Source organism: Schistocerca cancellata, chromosome 4 (assembly GCF_023864275.1).
Source record: "Schistocerca cancellata isolate TAMUIC-IGC-003103 chromosome 4, iqSchCanc2.1, whole genome shotgun sequence".
NCBI lineage: Eukaryota > Metazoa > Arthropoda > Insecta > Orthoptera > Acrididae > Schistocerca > Schistocerca cancellata.
Window position 1 is genome coordinate 321,512,838 of NC_064629.1, and position 17,833 is coordinate 321,530,670.

Genomic DNA, 17,833 nt, shown 5'->3' on the forward strand with positions numbered 1-17,833 from the left:
AAATTTATAACCGAATTTGACAAAACAGAACACCAAATGTCAGAAAAGAACATTGAATGTTAGAAAAAAATTACTTTTTTTTTTTTGCAAAGTTTGGTAACACCGAATTTGGGAAAAAACACATCAAAAATGCCAAAAAAAAAAACCATGGGAACTGGCAAAAACGAGCACCAAATTTAGCAAAAAGAATACCAAATTTGAGAAAAATGAACTGAGTGTCAAAAAATGACATAGATCTGGCAAATAAGACATGAATTTGACAAAAAACATTGAATCTGGCAAAAAAACAACTTTGGCAAAAAAGAGACACCAAATGTGGCAAAAGATAACATGAAATATGGCAAAAATAGCAATTAATTCATCAAAAGTAACAACTAATATCATAAAAGTAACATCAAATGTGGCAAAAAATTATACTGAATGTGGTCATAATATAAAATGAGTTTTTCCTGTCCCTGCTGTTAGCTCAATGAAGATGAATCATAAGAATTTACTTGATTTGTATATTCTTTATTGATAGTAGCACCAGAGAATCCATTGGGTTAGTGTAGCTCATTGAAACTGAGAATTGTTCAATACTTTATAGCTCCAGTTTGAATAACTATAGTGTAACAAGGACAAGTTTTTTTTTTTTTTTTTTTTTTTTTTTTTTTAATTTCTACTTGATGATTGTTTTAAGTTTCAACAAGCTGCACGATGAATCGTATCCAGCCTACTGAAATTCTGGCGATTACAATCAAGCAAGCAGCTCTATCAACAAAGCTGTTACAGTATTGAAAGGATTATCACCTTAAATGAAAAAATTACAAGTTCGGAAACCATTATGGCATATTAAATCCACTGGGAAAACAAGGACCTGCAGAAGAAACAGGTGCAGAAGCATGTGTATCATGAATAGGCTGATGGGATCACTAGTTCCCTCTAGCTCCTGATTGTTAAGTTAATATACATTTTGTGAAAAATGCTGTGGAACTTGTCCTTTCAGAAAAGGTTGCTACTGTTGTAAATATGTTGGCATTCTGATCTGGTTGACTTGGCAAGTGATTTTGCTTTTTAATGTTTCGTGTTTCAGTACTCTGATTTGGAAAGTGATATAAGTATCCTCATTGAAATCTTTTACTGAACTACTCAATGCATGGACTTTTCCCTGTATCTAGAGCCTCAAATTTTTCATCAAGAACCGTACATACTTCTCTCTAGGCAATAACCATGGTATTGGGATCTTTGAGTACGACTGTAGTCTTATCACAGAACAACGGCCATTCCTGTGCTAAAGTAATTAATTCCTCTGTGTCTGTTTCAACATCCATTCTTTCACAAAAGCACCATGCACAAAATGAATAATACAAGTGTAAGAGCAAACTGCTTAGTGTACAGCTTTATCACTTGGTGTGAAGATAGTCACTTGTCCAATGTAGGCAGAAATGGCTGTCTGCCATATGGTGGTCAACCTCCAATTCACAAGGCACAGAGAGATATGATTGGCAAACAGCACTTACAGTGTTGTGGCCACTTGCTGTAGCATGTGAAAACCTCCATTTAATGCTGTGGGTTATCAAAAAGCCAGCCATCTGCCATACCACAGAAACTGTAGTGCATGGAACAGTATTTTTGATGAAGAATGGGACTAAGGAAATAGAGACTTACTGACAGTGTCAACTTGGCATGAGCCAGACACATACTGTATGCAGGAAAGAAAACATGGTGAGTGACAAAATGCATATGGTACTTCAAGTCACTTCTGATTTTGGCCACTGAGCAGAAGAAATTGGAGGTATGCAAAAACTACTGAGTCAGCACTAACTGCATTTGGGGAAAAAGATGAGCAAGTGACAAAATGTTTCCATCACTCCAAATCAGCCAAGATAACGAATGAGAGGAATATGAAAACTACCAACTCAACCCAAACTGAAAAACTGTGTGCAGGGAGATTATACGCGAGTAATGAAATTTTTCAGGCAGTAACGAAATGGTACTTTGAGTCTCGCAGCATATTTGTTACTCATTGATGAATATACACTCATTAACAAATATGTACACTATCCAGCAGCTCTAGCTCAGACCACATCTACATCTACATTCCTAATCTGCAAGCATAGTGCATGGCATATGGCACACAAAGTTCAAGCAGAGATTCAACAATGGAACACTAAGTGTTAAATGTACATTGCACGCCGGAACTACACTATGAAACTTCCCTAACCTAGTAGCACAATGGCAAAAACAGACAATCTCTGTATGAAATATATAACAAGAAAACTCGTGCCAGTGTGCCTGAAAACTTTTCATATCTTGCACAAAATTTCCACAAATTATATTGTGCGGTCTTTCAGGTACAATGGTTCTGAATTTAGTTTGGTTATTTCCTCAAGAAGACTGACTACTAAGGGAATCCAATGTAAGATATGACTCGATAGTTAGCCATGTCAGGATCATTGAGTGGGTTTATCTAACTCTGGCACAACTATAAACTGCTTCAGGAAGTGGAAGACTGAACTTTTGAAATAGCGTGTCAACTGTTACAAAGAGCCTGCTACTATAGCAACATTTTAAACAGATAACATTTAGCTTAACATTACATGATACAAAGAGGACAAAACTGTAAATGAACAGCAACAACATAATTAGTTCCAATAAAATTATACACACTTTTGTAAATAAACGTAGGTTCAAACAAAATCCTATGACTTAGTTTAAGTTGTGCACCTACTGACCTATGGATGGATGGTACTGAAACAAGATGATAAAAATCTGAAAATTATTAAAAAGCTATACCAGTTTTAACAAGTATTCATAACAAATCAACTGTGAGCTTATGGAAGGAACTTTCCCAGGCTGTATAACTCTGTAAGAGATTATTAGTTACATGGACAACATGTTAGCAAAGACAAACATACCTAGAAGAATTTCTGTTTTTGTCAGTTTGTTGATGATGTACAAACGATATGATTGATACAATGGTGCTTCCATAGCTGTCATATGGTTTCTCATTCTCTGACAATCTTCAGCATCTTGTGACAATACTAGAAAACAGAGAACTTCAAATTAATTACTATCCAGTGACTCCTAAATATAAAAAAATTACCTAAACACATAGCCCACTTGAAAGAATCCTATAATAGGTCCGAAAATTCAGTGCTACATTTTAATTTTTTGAAAACAAAATTATTGTAAGACTCTTGAGCAGTATGACAACAAAAGTTGGACTAACAATAGGTATTTGACTAGATTTTATCCTTAACTGCCCATTCTTTAAGCTATTGGGATGGTACATAAGTTCATAGCATTTTTCCATAAGTTTAATAAACACAACACATACACATAACACAGACTTTCATCATCAATAATAATCTCCACTATTTACAACAGTATGCAAATGCTGGAGTTACTTTTCAGTTCCACGACTTTCGAAATCTCATGGTTTTCAGGTGAAGAACTCACCAAGCCACATTTAAAGTGCATTTTCCTCTGGAAATGTTGTATGACAGAGAGTGGAAAAAATGAAAATCTGAGGGTGCTACGTCAGGTGAATAAGGTGGGTGTGGAACGATTTCTCAACCCAAATTATGTACAGTGTTTTTTGTCAGTCTAGCAGAATGCGGGCAGATATTATCATGGAGTAGCAGTGCTTCACACAGTTTTGAATTTCTGCAAGATATCTCAGCTGTTGACAGTGACGGTTACACCACAGGGAAGCAATTTGTAGTACATCACGACATCGCTCTTCCACCAGATGCGTGACATCATCATTTGTGCACAGGTCTTTAGCCATAAGTCTTGGTACGAGGAGCTGCTGCTTTGTTTGGGCCCTGCCATTCCTCTCTTTTCCTTTTGCTAGCATAAACAACCATTTCCGGTCATGAGTAATGAAATAGGATAGGAATGGTCAGTGTTGTTCACAAACTCATTGATGATGAGCAAGCAGAGATGCACATACGACCACCCATTGATTTTTGTGATTTTGGCTTAGAGCGTGCAGTACTCATACACCCAATTTTTGAACATTCCTCCCCATTGCATACAAATGTCGCACAATGGTGGAATGATCAAAGTTAATCACATTTTCAAGTTCTCGAGTATACTGATGTTGATCATTGTGGATTAATGCATTTAAGTGATACTCCTCAAACCCCAAAGGTCTTTCTGAACACAGAGTGTCACTAACATCAAAACAATTCTCCTTAAAATGGGAAAACCAGTTTCTTGCCATGATCTGTCCAGTGGCATTATCCCCACACATGGTGCAAATGATTTTTGCTATCTCCACTGCTGTCATATCTCTAGTGAACTCAAACAGAAAAATACATTGGAAATGTTGTGGTTTTTCCATGTGACACTCCATTTTCTAGTGGCTGTACCACCACTCACTATCTTCAAATGACAACATGTACTCTAAAATAGCAATGTCACTCTACAAATAAAAAATGACAATTAAAAATAAACCCATAGCAGCAGGAGTGCCAACAAACAAAACAGCTACGAACTTATGCACCAACCTAATACAAATAGTTTTGAGCAACAATTCTTACATACATGAAGAGTGATACTGAAGTACATAATCTATCACACTTATTAAACTTACATGAAAATATAAATTAATTAGATCCTTATTATAAAATTTTATATTAATAAAAGTAAAATTAACTGCAAATGAAGCTTGCACAAAACATCACAAAAAAGGAAAATACAATGCTCTATTGACCTTGATATGAATGGTGGCCACATGTGATCTCATGACATAGACAAGTAGAACGTAGTATTTCAGAACTACGATGAAAATTTGGAAAGATGATGGAGTAGAGTATACACAAGGAAATTCAATTAATAAATTGTTCAATGCCACACAACAGTTCAGTTCATCAAACTGACCATTCACAAGGAGATGAACACATTACCTTTAAGTGAATGAGCCTTTGCCAAATTAAAAACTCTCACATAACCATATTTGTAGTTGGAAGGTAGATAGCTTGCAACATGAAAAATGAAAGCTGTTGTAACTTTTGCATTGAATGACTTTGTGTTATAAAAGAGAAGGGGCTGTTCTGTCCCGTATATATTGAACAGACATGGTGCTCGTTTTGGAAAGAGTATGAAGATTCTTGAATAAATGTGTGTAATGATGATGCTTTATTGTAAAAAAATTCTCATAATACTGTCACTATAAACATTTTCTCCAAGAAATCATTTGACTGTTGACAATTCATTATGGATACTCAGAAAAACATTATTACATGGAAAAAACACATTATTTGCCACTTGTTTGACCATCTATTTTTGCAACCAAGGTTTCAGTTCATTAGCCCATTGTTTAGTATAATAACCCAAAACCCCGTAAGCAAAAATAAATAATCAATGAAATAAGTGGCAAAAATGTAGTTTCTAATATCCAATCAGTTATTATTTTAATAATAAAACACACACACACACACCTGAGCATACACTCAACCCCCCCCCCCCCCCAAAACAAAAAAATATAGTCAATCTACAAACTCAAGAGCAAGCAAGTAAGTCCCTGTTCTATGAAGCAACACCCACTGCACTGCTAGATGGAAACGGATTCTTAGTCACCCTGTACAGCAGTTATACCATTCTTCCAGGAAAGGCCACTTCCCTCGTCAACAGTACTCTTTAGCTTTCATAGAGATTATATCTTCAAGATGACAAGAAGATATCAAGAAATGTGTAATGACCGAATCATGAAGGGCTGCCCGAAAAATTTAAAAAAATCACCTAGGTATGAAAAGTAACAGTAAACCCCGATAACTTAGAAAGAGACACAGTGCTACTCACTTTCATCAGTTCAGTAGGAGGTCACACACATTAAGAGACCAATGATTTCATGCTCACTGATTGAGAATTGAACGCAAAAAAGCGACACATTCATGTGTCAGTCATATAGCTCCAAATGCAGTACATTGAGGCCATCAAATGTCAAGCAAGGCAGAGTTCCAAATTACAGCAAAGTTTCACCCAGCCAGCACCTTGGATGAGCAACAGCCAACAGGAGAAACTAAGTGAGTTAAAAAGTATGCTCAATTCAGCTTGTAGACTAAAAAGGATTTGTAAAACTTGCCTGTATGTACCTCTGGACTGTGTTTAGTAGTTTCTTTTGTGCATCTGCATACACATACCTGTTTCTGTTTGTCACTTTCATTCCAACATGCAACTAAACCTAAGGGACCAATGAGAGACATAGAAACTGGATCCTTTCCATGATTTGCAGTATGAAATACCATATAGTTCTGCATGTACACTATTCCAAATACAGTAGTGTGAGAGTCATGTGGCTGTTTGTTCGTGTAACTGGTTAATAATCTACATCTACATGATTACGCTGCAATTCACCTGTAAGTGACTGGCAGAGCATTCTTCGAACCACCCTAAGACTATTTCTTTGCTGTTCCACACACTCTTTTTTAGCTTGAGCCCATCGCCACCTCATTCCTTACACATGCATGCAGGCCGGAGATGGATGACCTCAAATCCCGCACCACCTCTCAACTGGCCATGAGCTTCAAAGTAAGTATGTTGTGACCCACATCGGGTTACAACATATAAACAGATGTCAGATGTTGGACCCATTCTGAGGCAGATCAGGCATATACAGGAAAGTTTTACAATTACTTTTTAGTGACAAACTTAACAGAGTATAATTCTCAACTCGCACAGTTTCTGGTGTTGCCTGCTGGTCATCTGAGGCACTGGGTGGGTCAAACTTCACTGCTGGTTGGAACTCTGTCTTGCTTGACATATGGTGACCTATATATTCTGCATTTGGAGCTGCTTGCTTACAGATTGTGCCCCACTTTTGTATTCAGTTCACAATCAGCGAGTGTGAAACCAATGGTTTCTTAAGGTGTATGACCTCCTATTGAACTGATGAAAACGACTCCCACTGTCTCGCCATCGAAGTTACCAGGCTTTACTGTTAATATTCATACCTTGGCTTTTTTCCTGGCACCCCTTGACAAATCGGTCATTACAAGTGCCACACCCATGAACCAGTGAATGATTATGGAGTTACCAAATATTGCCTGTGATGTAGCAAAGTCTGATCTACACAAGCAGCATTAACAATGCATTTCACAACTATTACAATACACTGATTGAATGGATCTGGACACATCACCCTGCTACAGAAACTGCTTAGTCAGCCTTCAGATATGCAGGGTGGCTAAGTGCTAAAATAAAATAAAATAAAAAAGCTAAATAAATATCCCAGTGAGCTTTATTGTAACTAGGGCCAGAAGATAAAGCACAGCCAGAAATAATGTTGAGGTGTATTGATGGTAATCTACATCGTAATTTTAAGAGCAGGAGGTTTGAACGGTCCTCTTCTGCAGAAGCTGTTGTAATTATTTTAATTTTTTATCTTAATTGGAAAATTCATTCATGAGATTTTTTTATATACCTACAAAACATTGCCAGTGGTCCACTTTAAATATTAAAAGTAGATAAAACTTTAAGTCTATAATAATCAAAGGAACAAAAAGACAGGTGACCAGATCTATGACAAAAGGAGTTATTTAAAGGTCTACACATTAACAGAAAGTAATGTACAACATTTTTAAATGTCCAAACAGACACACACTGACAGGATTATGCCAGATTTCAGTATATAGGCTGGTGCAGGGCCAGTTTCACTTTCTGTTCTCCATGTGTTATGAGGTAGGTAATGAAGTGTGCACTGTGTTACTGTACTGGCTATAGTGTTATTATGGTGAACTATAGCTTTAATTTATGGAACTCTGGCATGACTTGGACCAGACTTTGCTTGAGAATACAGGCCTAATCTAGCTTAAACTTTTCCAGAAACATCTTCTACATATATCTCTTGCTACGAATAAACATCGTTGTGTGTGTGAGTAGAATGCCTTTTAACCAAACTGACCCTATAGGTGATTTGAGTAAATGTAAAAATCAACCACAAAAATATGATGCTGTTGTTTTTTATTTCTCTTTGTAGATTATATTCAATTTATTTTTATGCAGTTTCATTTGTTTTTATTGCTTCCCAGTCGCTGTATGTGCGTATATTATGTTGTCCAACATTTTCCATTTGCCTTTGCATACATCCATCTGTGTACACTTTGATTATGCCTTAAGATGATAAAACAGATTTAAAAATGTAGTTTTGACCACATTTCGTTCTGTTTCCCAGTAAATCTAGAAAATACTGAGTGTCTCTATTACGCAAGACAGAAAACCTCTACTCACACAGCTGGTAACAGTAATTAAATCTGGACCAGTGGCAGCCTATAGTAAAGGTTCTGGAGCAGAGTGCCCCAAAAGATATATTAAAATATAGTTTTCAATAATATGGTACATAATTTAAATTAGCAGAAAGCAATAATTTCAACCTGAATTCAAATAATGACACTCAACTTATTTTTATCTGTTGATACCAAGTGACTTTTTTGAACACGTAGTAGCTAGCCTTTATGCTGCACTTTGAAATGTCAGTTAACTCCATTTATTGAAGGAAGGAAGAAAGATTAAAATTTAATGTCCTGTCAACAATGAGATCATTACAGACCAAGCACGGGCTCAGATTAGGGAAGGATGGGGAAAGGAAATTGGCAATGCTTTTTTCAAAGAAACCATCCTGGCACTTGTCTTAACTGATTTAGGGAAATTATGGAAAACCAAAATCTGGATAGCCAGACATGGATTTGAACTGTTTCTCTCCCAAATCTGTGTATCGTAGGTTTATCGATGCAGTTCTATGAAGTACAGTTACTATGACAGTGAAGTCTAAGGAGTCATACCATCCTCAAAATGATTTTCACAATCCACTACTTCCCTTTTGAATCTCTCTCTGCAGCTCTCTATTATGCTTTGATGTTCTATTAATCAACATATAATATTATATTTTGATACTGTTACCAATACTTTCTGTTTCTGGCATTGGCAAGTCTGCCAATTGAGGAATGCCAAGATTGTAAATTTCTTGCTACAACACAGTAGTCACCGGAGTCTCCACCTAGCATGAGTTTCACAAATAATTAGATGAAATTAGGGCATGAACAAGTGCTGTCACTTTCAGATGTTAATAAGATTGACGCTTGTTAACAGTGTTTGCTTGAGAAACCGCATTACTTAAAATAAATTTTATGCAATGTGTGCATCAGATAGAACAGTCAAAACCATGTATTTTGAGATATAATAGAAGGGGACCAGAAAATTTGCAGGACTCTCCACCACTTGAGAATCTGAACACATTGGTAACAATTTCCAACCTTCCACAGTATGAAAATCATGAGCTGCATCTTCTTGCACCAAGTGCCACTATGATCTGTTTTCTTGTGGATCTCAAATACTTCTGATGTTAAATGCTAGTCCATAAAGCACAAGCAAAGGTAATGCAACAAAGCATGTGTGGAACACACAGCACACCAAAACTTGACGCACTATAAGCAGCTGCCACCGTGTGGCAAGCATTGACACTTTAGCCTCAGCATGCAAAATTTTGCTGCATCATGCGATTTGGTTATCAATCAGTAAGCTTTTCATCAAAAGTGAGAAGAAGAAACCTCACTGGTAGGTGTTACAAGATTGGCAGAACAGTAAAAAAAAAACCAGCAAAACATCCAAAAACAATGTGCATTTAACTGACTACATACTGAAGGTGATTTATCAATAACTGCTGAAATATATCAGTTGCAATTAAAGAGTGAAAATGAAAGCAGGTATTTGGGAGACACCACTTTTTTGTTAATTTTGTCTAACAAATTCACTGCTGCGATATATGAAAAGTCATCCAAAATTAAAGACTGTACCCAATCAGAATGTTTCCCCAGAAGCTTCATTTGTGGAGGTACCAAAGATATTATGCTTCAAAGGAGCATCACAGGTTATCTTAAGGAAAGGATGGTAGAACAGGAGATAGCATTCTCAATATTGACTGAATAGGAATGTCTCCCCTATGCATCAACATCCAACGGTAATGGACACTGCTTAATGTATAGCCCAAAAAGAGTTATGAAAATTTTGGGGATATTTGCAAAGTTTCTCTGTCAAAGGTTTCTAGAGGAGCAAATTAAATGTTACATTGTGTAACACTGGAATTGCTAAAAGATCAGTTAGAGGAATGGGAGCAGAGTGGCATTTGTCATTCAGACTGACAGCCAGGGAACCACTTGTCCTGTCCATAAAGAGATCACCATTTCATTGAAGGATTTGTCCTCAAGGAGCAGAAGCAGTGATATGTCAGAAATGTATCTACTGTCGACAAAAACACAACTATCTTTCTTCTACAAAAACTAAGTTCCTCCACTGTTTTAAAAAAGCCATTTATCATAAAAGTTTGTTCTTTAATCTTTCCTTCATTTGGGGTAGAGAATAAAAATCTAAAGAGGGACAACTGACTGTATCAGACATGTTACTCAAACAGACTTTAATTTGCTTAATGGATTTATCTTCCTCAAAGATTACACACACACTTTCCTCTCTGCAGTGCAGTTCTGCAGGTGTTCCTGGATGATTAGAGTTTGTGAGTTAGTAGTGCTGATCAGTTCTCACTTATTGAAACCCAAAGTTCATAAGACCTAAACCCTGTCACTGCAGAGAGATTTCTGGACAGCACTTTCCATTTACCACCACCGACAGGGCATGTGTAGGTTAGAAATGCTATAGAGTTGATGAATATTATCCTTCCTTTGTCTAAACAAAGGAACAGCCATAAATGGATCTCTCTATACTGAACTAAACATAACAATAAAAAATTAAAAAAGACAAAAAATCAATGTGGCCCACGACAGAAATTTGAGAAACAATATCTGCATATCCATTTTGGATTTCAGAGAAGTAGTCAGAGGCTAAAAGGGACTACTACTCTCTTGAGGATTTCTTTCATAAGTGGACCCCAGATATAGTCACAAATACGTTCTGCCTACTGGATACTACCACGAGGTCATTCACTTGGAATGTTTATAACCAGTAAGTTCTTTATTACAAGAGATGTCTCTCATACCTGTCAAATGGATGGGTACAGATCAGAAACAGGCAATAAAACTAGCAAAATTGCCATGAATATCTGCACAAATAAAGATCATTTCTCTTATATGCACAAAGTGTATCAGGTACAAAACCACCTCAAGAGAATTTACTGTTAGGTGACTAAAATACAAAGAACACTGTCAATTTTTACAAATCTGCTACTGGATAATGAAGAAAATATACTAAACATACACTGTAAGATTGACTATTCATATATACAGATTAGAAACAATACCAATATGCTGGTAAGGCAAACAATATAATACAATAGTTGTTAATAATGAAATAATTGTAATTCCTCCTCACACACACACACACACACACACACACACACACACACACACACACAGATACCAGGGGACAGGAGAGGAGTTTTCAAAAATGTTATCCTCCTCCTCGTAACTTAGATATTCTAAACAAATAATCAAAATATTACCAACCTTTAGGCCTTGTCCCACTCTCTGTGGTTCCTGAAATTTCAGCAGAATACCTGAAACATTAATCATTCATAAATCACTATAACCCTCATTAAACAATATCCTATACACCTTAAAATGTTCCATGTGCACAGTTGCATAATAAGTTAAGTTTTAATTCTTTCACAAGAATTTCCAACCTGGTGTAATATCAATCTGCAATCAATAATGAATATTTTAATGTTAATAACAAGACAATTTTGAGCACAATTTTATTGAAACAACTTGTTTAAATAAACAGACAAGAGAAAGAAACACACTTTAAATACTTAAAAGAACTTTTCTTGTGTTTGTATCAACACAGAGGGGCTGACAACCTAACAGTTCTCTCCTGTTAAAGCAGTAATTCATTTGCCATTCATAGTATTTATGAACTGTAAACTAAAAGAGTGCATGACAAAGGCAAGCAGAGAAAAATTCTCTTTTGAATCATCATCACAGGATGTTTGATAAATGAAGAAAACATTTTCTTAAAGCACTGGGATGGGGAGGGGGGTGGGGGTGTTTCTTGGGAGTTTGTTGTTGAGGGAAATGCATATGTTGGAGAGAGAAACAGAGGGAAGTGGTGAGTGCAAAGTCTGGATAAGGGAGGCGTAATGTTAAAAAGGCAGGACAGGTAGAAGTCAGATGGAGGGTGAAGGTGAGAAGAGGAGTCGGAATGGGAGGAGTGGATATTTAAGCCAATGAGGTTGGGAGTACAGCAATACTGTATACATGGTGTGCTGCAACTGATGTGCAGCATCCTGTGTGCAGATTGCAGATGGAAATTACAGTATTTCTGTCTACAGTAATGATGACTGATACACTATATCTGACTAAAAACTCTACCACCCAATTACTGAACATGCTGCACACCACAGCATCAATAATTTCAACAGCTGCTTCAGTACCCATGCCATTTAGTTTCCTACCTCCTCCCTTCCCCAACTTAACTATACACATGGTACCCATCATTTCAGCATAACTTTAATTCTTGCAATCCTTTTGGCCTTAAACTCCCCTGGTCCCCTTCTCAATCCCTTACTGTTTTCCTTTTTGATTGTATTGTTTTCCACACCACTGATCCTGCATCCAGAACTTTTATTTACCTTACCACCAGCTCTCTTTTATGACTGGCACCTTTTCCAGTCAACATTTTGCTGCAGATATTGAGAGCCATCTGTCTTTCCTCTCATATCTTCCAATAACCTACCCCACCCCACTCCACTTCCTTACTGCCAGCTACACATTTCGCTCTCCATTTAGTATGTTCCTTTCCTCTACTCTACCACTTCTCCGAGCAATCACTCAGACAATACGTGTCCCTATAGGTGTGTACGTCTGTGTTTGTGTGTGTGTGTGGGGGGGGGGGGGGGGGTGCATGATGCAAGATTCAATTACAAAGATCAGTCACTCTGAAGCTAGTAAAGTCTCTGATGAACAGTGTACGGTAGAAGCAGGTGAACTGAAGGTATTCCACAATGTGCTGAGAAGAGAAGTGAAGTGAATTCCAGCACCACTTCAAAACATCTAGAACCAACAGACATGCAGGATTACCATGGAAATGGACCACACAAGAGTCCCTAACTGTGGTTACATGTATAAAATCTAATGTACAAGTGCACACAATGCTGTGTGACTGAGTAAGACCAAATCCCAGCAGAAACTTGGCAGGGTGAGGGGTAGGTGGTAGGGGGTGAGGGTGGGATTTGGGGGTGGGGGCAGGGGAGGAGGATGGAGAAGGAGAAGAAAGAAGAGCATGTAGTGAAGCAACAGTAAATCAATAAATTGTAAAGCAATGTAGATTCACAAAAACAAGGAAACTCAACACTTGGTAACTGTTTAACAGTGCAACCCTGTAGTCCATTTGCACAAGAGAAAGAAGCACTTAGGTACTAGACTGGGAGAATGAGTTTATTGTGATCACCTGATCAAAGAACAGAACAGGAGCACTTAATTTTTTTTCATTTGTGGTGCACAGTTTAGCCTGATAACAAAAGCAGAGTTTAAAGAAGTGAAGTTGATTACAGTTAAAGAGGTACAAATAAAAGGAATTTCAGGTAATATTCACATTGCAGGGAATTACCAAACTGTACTTGCAAGCAAACAGTTGTACCATAGCAAAGTAGCCTTTAAACATTGTAAGATAGGATACTGTCCTGCCCCATGTTGGAATTCTAGTAGCGGAGGGCTTCTTAATTCATCATAAGTGACCCTATCAATGGCATGTTTCAAATGAGGGAATGTAACCTGCCATTACAAACAGAATGCAGGATCTCACAGATGTTTGGAGTTGTACAATATATGGACAATGGCTGTAAAGCAAATGCTGGGATGCACTGCTGACACAAGTTGGAATCACAGTTACACACTGAAGTGTCCAATGCAAGCTGAAAGAGTTATACATGAAGTACTCTCAAGAGAAGGCACATGAAGATAGCAAAAAATAATATACAACTATGCAATGCAGACCCAGAGCTAAGCATGAAACAGTGACAATATACACTAGCACACCAGTACCTGCTGCACACACTAAAACAAGCAAAGGATTATCCACAGCAACAACAATGTGGCTTCATGCAGAAAAATCTTTTAGAATCAACATCATGAGGTCTACCTGCAGAGAAAGAGTAGAACAGAAGTGTGAAATACACCCAGGACTGTACTTGCCAGAAGAAACGGCATGTCTCGTTAATGGAGAAATATCACTATGGCTCTACATAGTGGGAGATGGATAGGGACCTTACTGCTTAAATATGGATGCAAGAAGAATTGGCTGCTGTTCAGAGACAGCTAGAAGCTACACTGGCTATCATGCACACACTACAGACTTTAGGCTGATGGCCTGGATTGCACCAACTTCAGGTCACCTTTTGTGCTGACAGAATTCCCTGATGTCTTTGTGCCTTCTGATATGCATATCCTGACCAGTTAGTCCTGAATCTGAATGAATGCTAAACAGTTGCGAGTTCCTTATGCTCTGGGCAGAAAGCAAAAGTGCATACTGGCCACACAGCTGTCCTCTAAACTTTAGTGACAGATACAAGGTGCTACCCACAGCTGACACCAGGTCTGAACCTGCAAAGAAATCTTTGTCTGCTAAGCCTGTGACTGCACTGCCTGCAAAGCCCTGACAAGCAGTGATGGTGGGTATGCTGGTCATTGGGAGCTCTAAAATTGGGGGAGTAATGTGTCCTTTCAGGGAAATAGCTGTCAGGTTAGAAAAGAAGGTCAATACACAATTTGTGTGTTTATTTGAGAGGGATGTGTCTATCTGTGATGTGGAGAAAGCTCCGTTAACATTTACTGAACACATCGGGTGCAGCCAGCTGCGAACTGCAGCTCACGTTGGTAGGAATTACATCTGCCACCTGTGTTCACAGGCCATCCTCAATTGATCTACATTGCTAGACGAACTGATGACTCCAGAAAGCATTGCTTTGCTGCAGTGTATCCAGAAGCAATTGCAGTCCCCCTTTTGGAGCCCATTGGAGGGTAATTATTTCTGATGTAGGTTTCTTTATGCTTTCAGATGGAGCATAGGAGCGCCCCTCTCAACACATCAGGTGTGTACTGCATGCAGGAAATAGGTATTTGGGTGGTAGAGTGTGTGTGGCATGTATATGGGAAATTTTTCGGTTGGAGGATCCTCTCCATAGGCTTGTTGATGACTTATATGCCATAATTAGGGGGAGGAATAGTTCACCCACATTAATAACAAATAAAGGGCAATCACCCACATAGGCTTGACACTAAGTGTGCCATGGTGTGTATGTAATGCTGTACAGAACTCTATACTACCTAATGTTATTAGGATTCCAAATGTGAAATATTCTGTGTGAAGATAAGCATACAGCCAAGACTAAAATGGTAACTGGATGCTTTTATATACCATATGTCTTAAGAGACAATATTCTCAGAAAAACTTGGAAAATATTGTGCATAGATTTCCTGATAGTGTTATAGTGATGGGGACAGATTTCAATTAGCCACTTCTAGAATGGGAGACTAATATGATTAAAACGGATGTTAGGCACAGGAATTTGTGAGACTGTCCTGAATGTTCTTTCTGAAAATCACTTTTCACAGTTAGAGAACAAATTCCATGGTAGCAACATCCAAGATCTCTTGGTAACTAAGACAGCCCAACTTTTTAATTTCATTAAAGTAGGAAAGGAAATCAGAGACCATGAAGATTACCCGAGCAGTCAAGACCAAACACTCATCAATGTGGATAAAAATGTGGAGCACAAATGGATACAACTCGAAAGTACTGTACAATATGCTACAGACATGCATGTGCCAAACAAGGTTGTGAAGGAGGGAAAAAAACATCTTAGGAAATTGCTAAAAAAGCAAAGAGAGCTTCATCATAGATTTCAATGAAGTAATAATAGCATTGCTGACAAAGAACAACTAAAAAAAAAAAAAGTTGAAATGAGTCAAAAGAGACCAATGCAAGAAGCATTTAATGAATGTGATACGAAAATTTCTTAGGAAGTACAATCACTGAATACCTGCGTTGACAATTTTGTCAGTTCATTGACTATTCAACAAGAAATTCCTGAAAAGCCAGTGTGTTACAAGAAGCAGTAAATTGATAAAAAAGCATCTACGCAGGCTCTCGGTAATTGTACTGTCACTGAAATGGAGAGAGAATCAAAATACTGAACTTTTCCAAATTCATTTCACTGTGGAACATTGTACAACAGTTCCCCTTTTCAATCATTGCACAAATGCTGAAATGTCAGATATTTACGTAAATGATTGCAGAACAGAAAATAAACTAGAATCACTCAACAGAGTAAAGGCAGCTGGCCCCAATGTGATACCTACACAATTATATACAAATTATGTAAAAGAACTGGCTTCCCTTCTAGTAGCTGTTCACTGTAAGCTGCTGGAGCAATGAAGCATTCTGAGCAATTAGAAAAAGATGCAGCTCATTCCTGTTTTCAAAATGGGTTACTGGAAATATCCACTTAATTATAGATCTATATGACTGATGTCAATCAGTTGTGGCATTATGAAACTAATTTAATACTGCCATATGACCGCCTTACAGAACAAAAATTTAGTCTGTAGAAATGAACACAGATCCTCCAGTCAGCTCTGTTCATTTATGAGATACAGACTGCAGACATAACATACTAAAACTACTTTGTGAGAGTTACTAGTAGAACAAAAGTACACAATCAAACATGCAAATAATACTCATTTTTGTTAGTAAATCTGGGCATGTATTTGACAAACAATCTAATACTGACTGACAATCTGAACTACTACTGCTCACTGAATATGGAAATCAATTCATCACCTTTCAGTATATGTACACCACTGGGGACCCATACCACAACAGAATGCTGAAACAATAGTCTATGTTCTAGTGGTAAGAATTATTCTGAGATATGAAGTACCCTCCACAATGTCCCATGAGAAAGGAAGTTATTTTCTCAACAAAACCATGTATACCACATTTTAATGACTACATGGGAACAGAATACATTCACAAACACACTGTGCAGTAAGGAATGGATCACTTGAAGGAACACATCGAGCACATGTCAAATTCCCACTGAGTTCAAACCATTCTATTTTAAATACTGCTTTTGTGCTCAATATTACATTGTGTATTACCTGAAAGTGCACATCTCAAGAGTCATTCTACAGATGAAAATGCAACCCTTCAATGGAATTGCAGACAAAACCTACTGAACAGCAATTCAGATATCATAGCTACACCAGATAACTAAAAAACCAACTGCATTGCTTACACCAGTTAGCACATGAGCACTTTCAAGACAGCAAGATTTTTAATGAAGAGCAGTATGAAGGAGGTAAACTCACAAAGTTATCCATGACAATCATTTTTGCAAATATGCTGCTCAAAATTAGCCAAAGGATAACATATGGGGCACAACTGCAACCAGAAGGTTATCCTTATCCAGCTTTGCCACAGTTTACAGTCACAGCTGGACAGTCATGTAATTTGTACGTGATACCTGAAGAATGAGAATCGCTCCATTATGTGAAGAACAATGTCACTCCATGCTGTTCATTGACACAAGAAAGCTATGCCTGTGTAGTTGATTTTAAGGCTATGGAACTAGAGTCTGCCTGCAGATGGAAGACTGACTTACTCAAAAACCAATAAATATCATTGCCATATATGGACAACTGACACAGCTGGAGAGCAATCTCACTTTGACAAACTGAGAGCTAGTAGCACCATGTGGCAGATCTGACACTTTCCGCATCACTGCCTAGAGGAGCTCACATCAACAGCACTGTCAGTTTTCAGCAGGAGCAGCAGTACCAGTACTGGACAACACTGAAGCTTTCCTGTGCACTGCAGTCACCAGGGTCTTGCTTACACAACA

The 17,833-nt window shown here is 37.7% G+C and overlaps 1 protein-coding gene across 1 annotated transcript in view; it reads right to left on the reverse strand.

Annotated features, from left to right (window-relative positions):
* Positions 1-17,833, reverse strand: part of LOC126185225 (target of rapamycin complex 2 subunit MAPKAP1) — a 139,423-nt gene that overhangs the window by 35,265 nt on the left and 86,325 nt on the right. Inside the window, exons 7-8 of the mRNA XM_049928105.1 lie at positions 11,439-11,488; positions 2,898-3,023 (exon numbers count right to left, since the gene is read on the reverse strand). Coding sequence (XP_049784062.1) covers positions 2,898-3,023; positions 11,439-11,488 — 176 coding nt within the window. The remainder of the gene's footprint in view (positions 1-2,897; positions 3,024-11,438; positions 11,489-17,833) is intronic.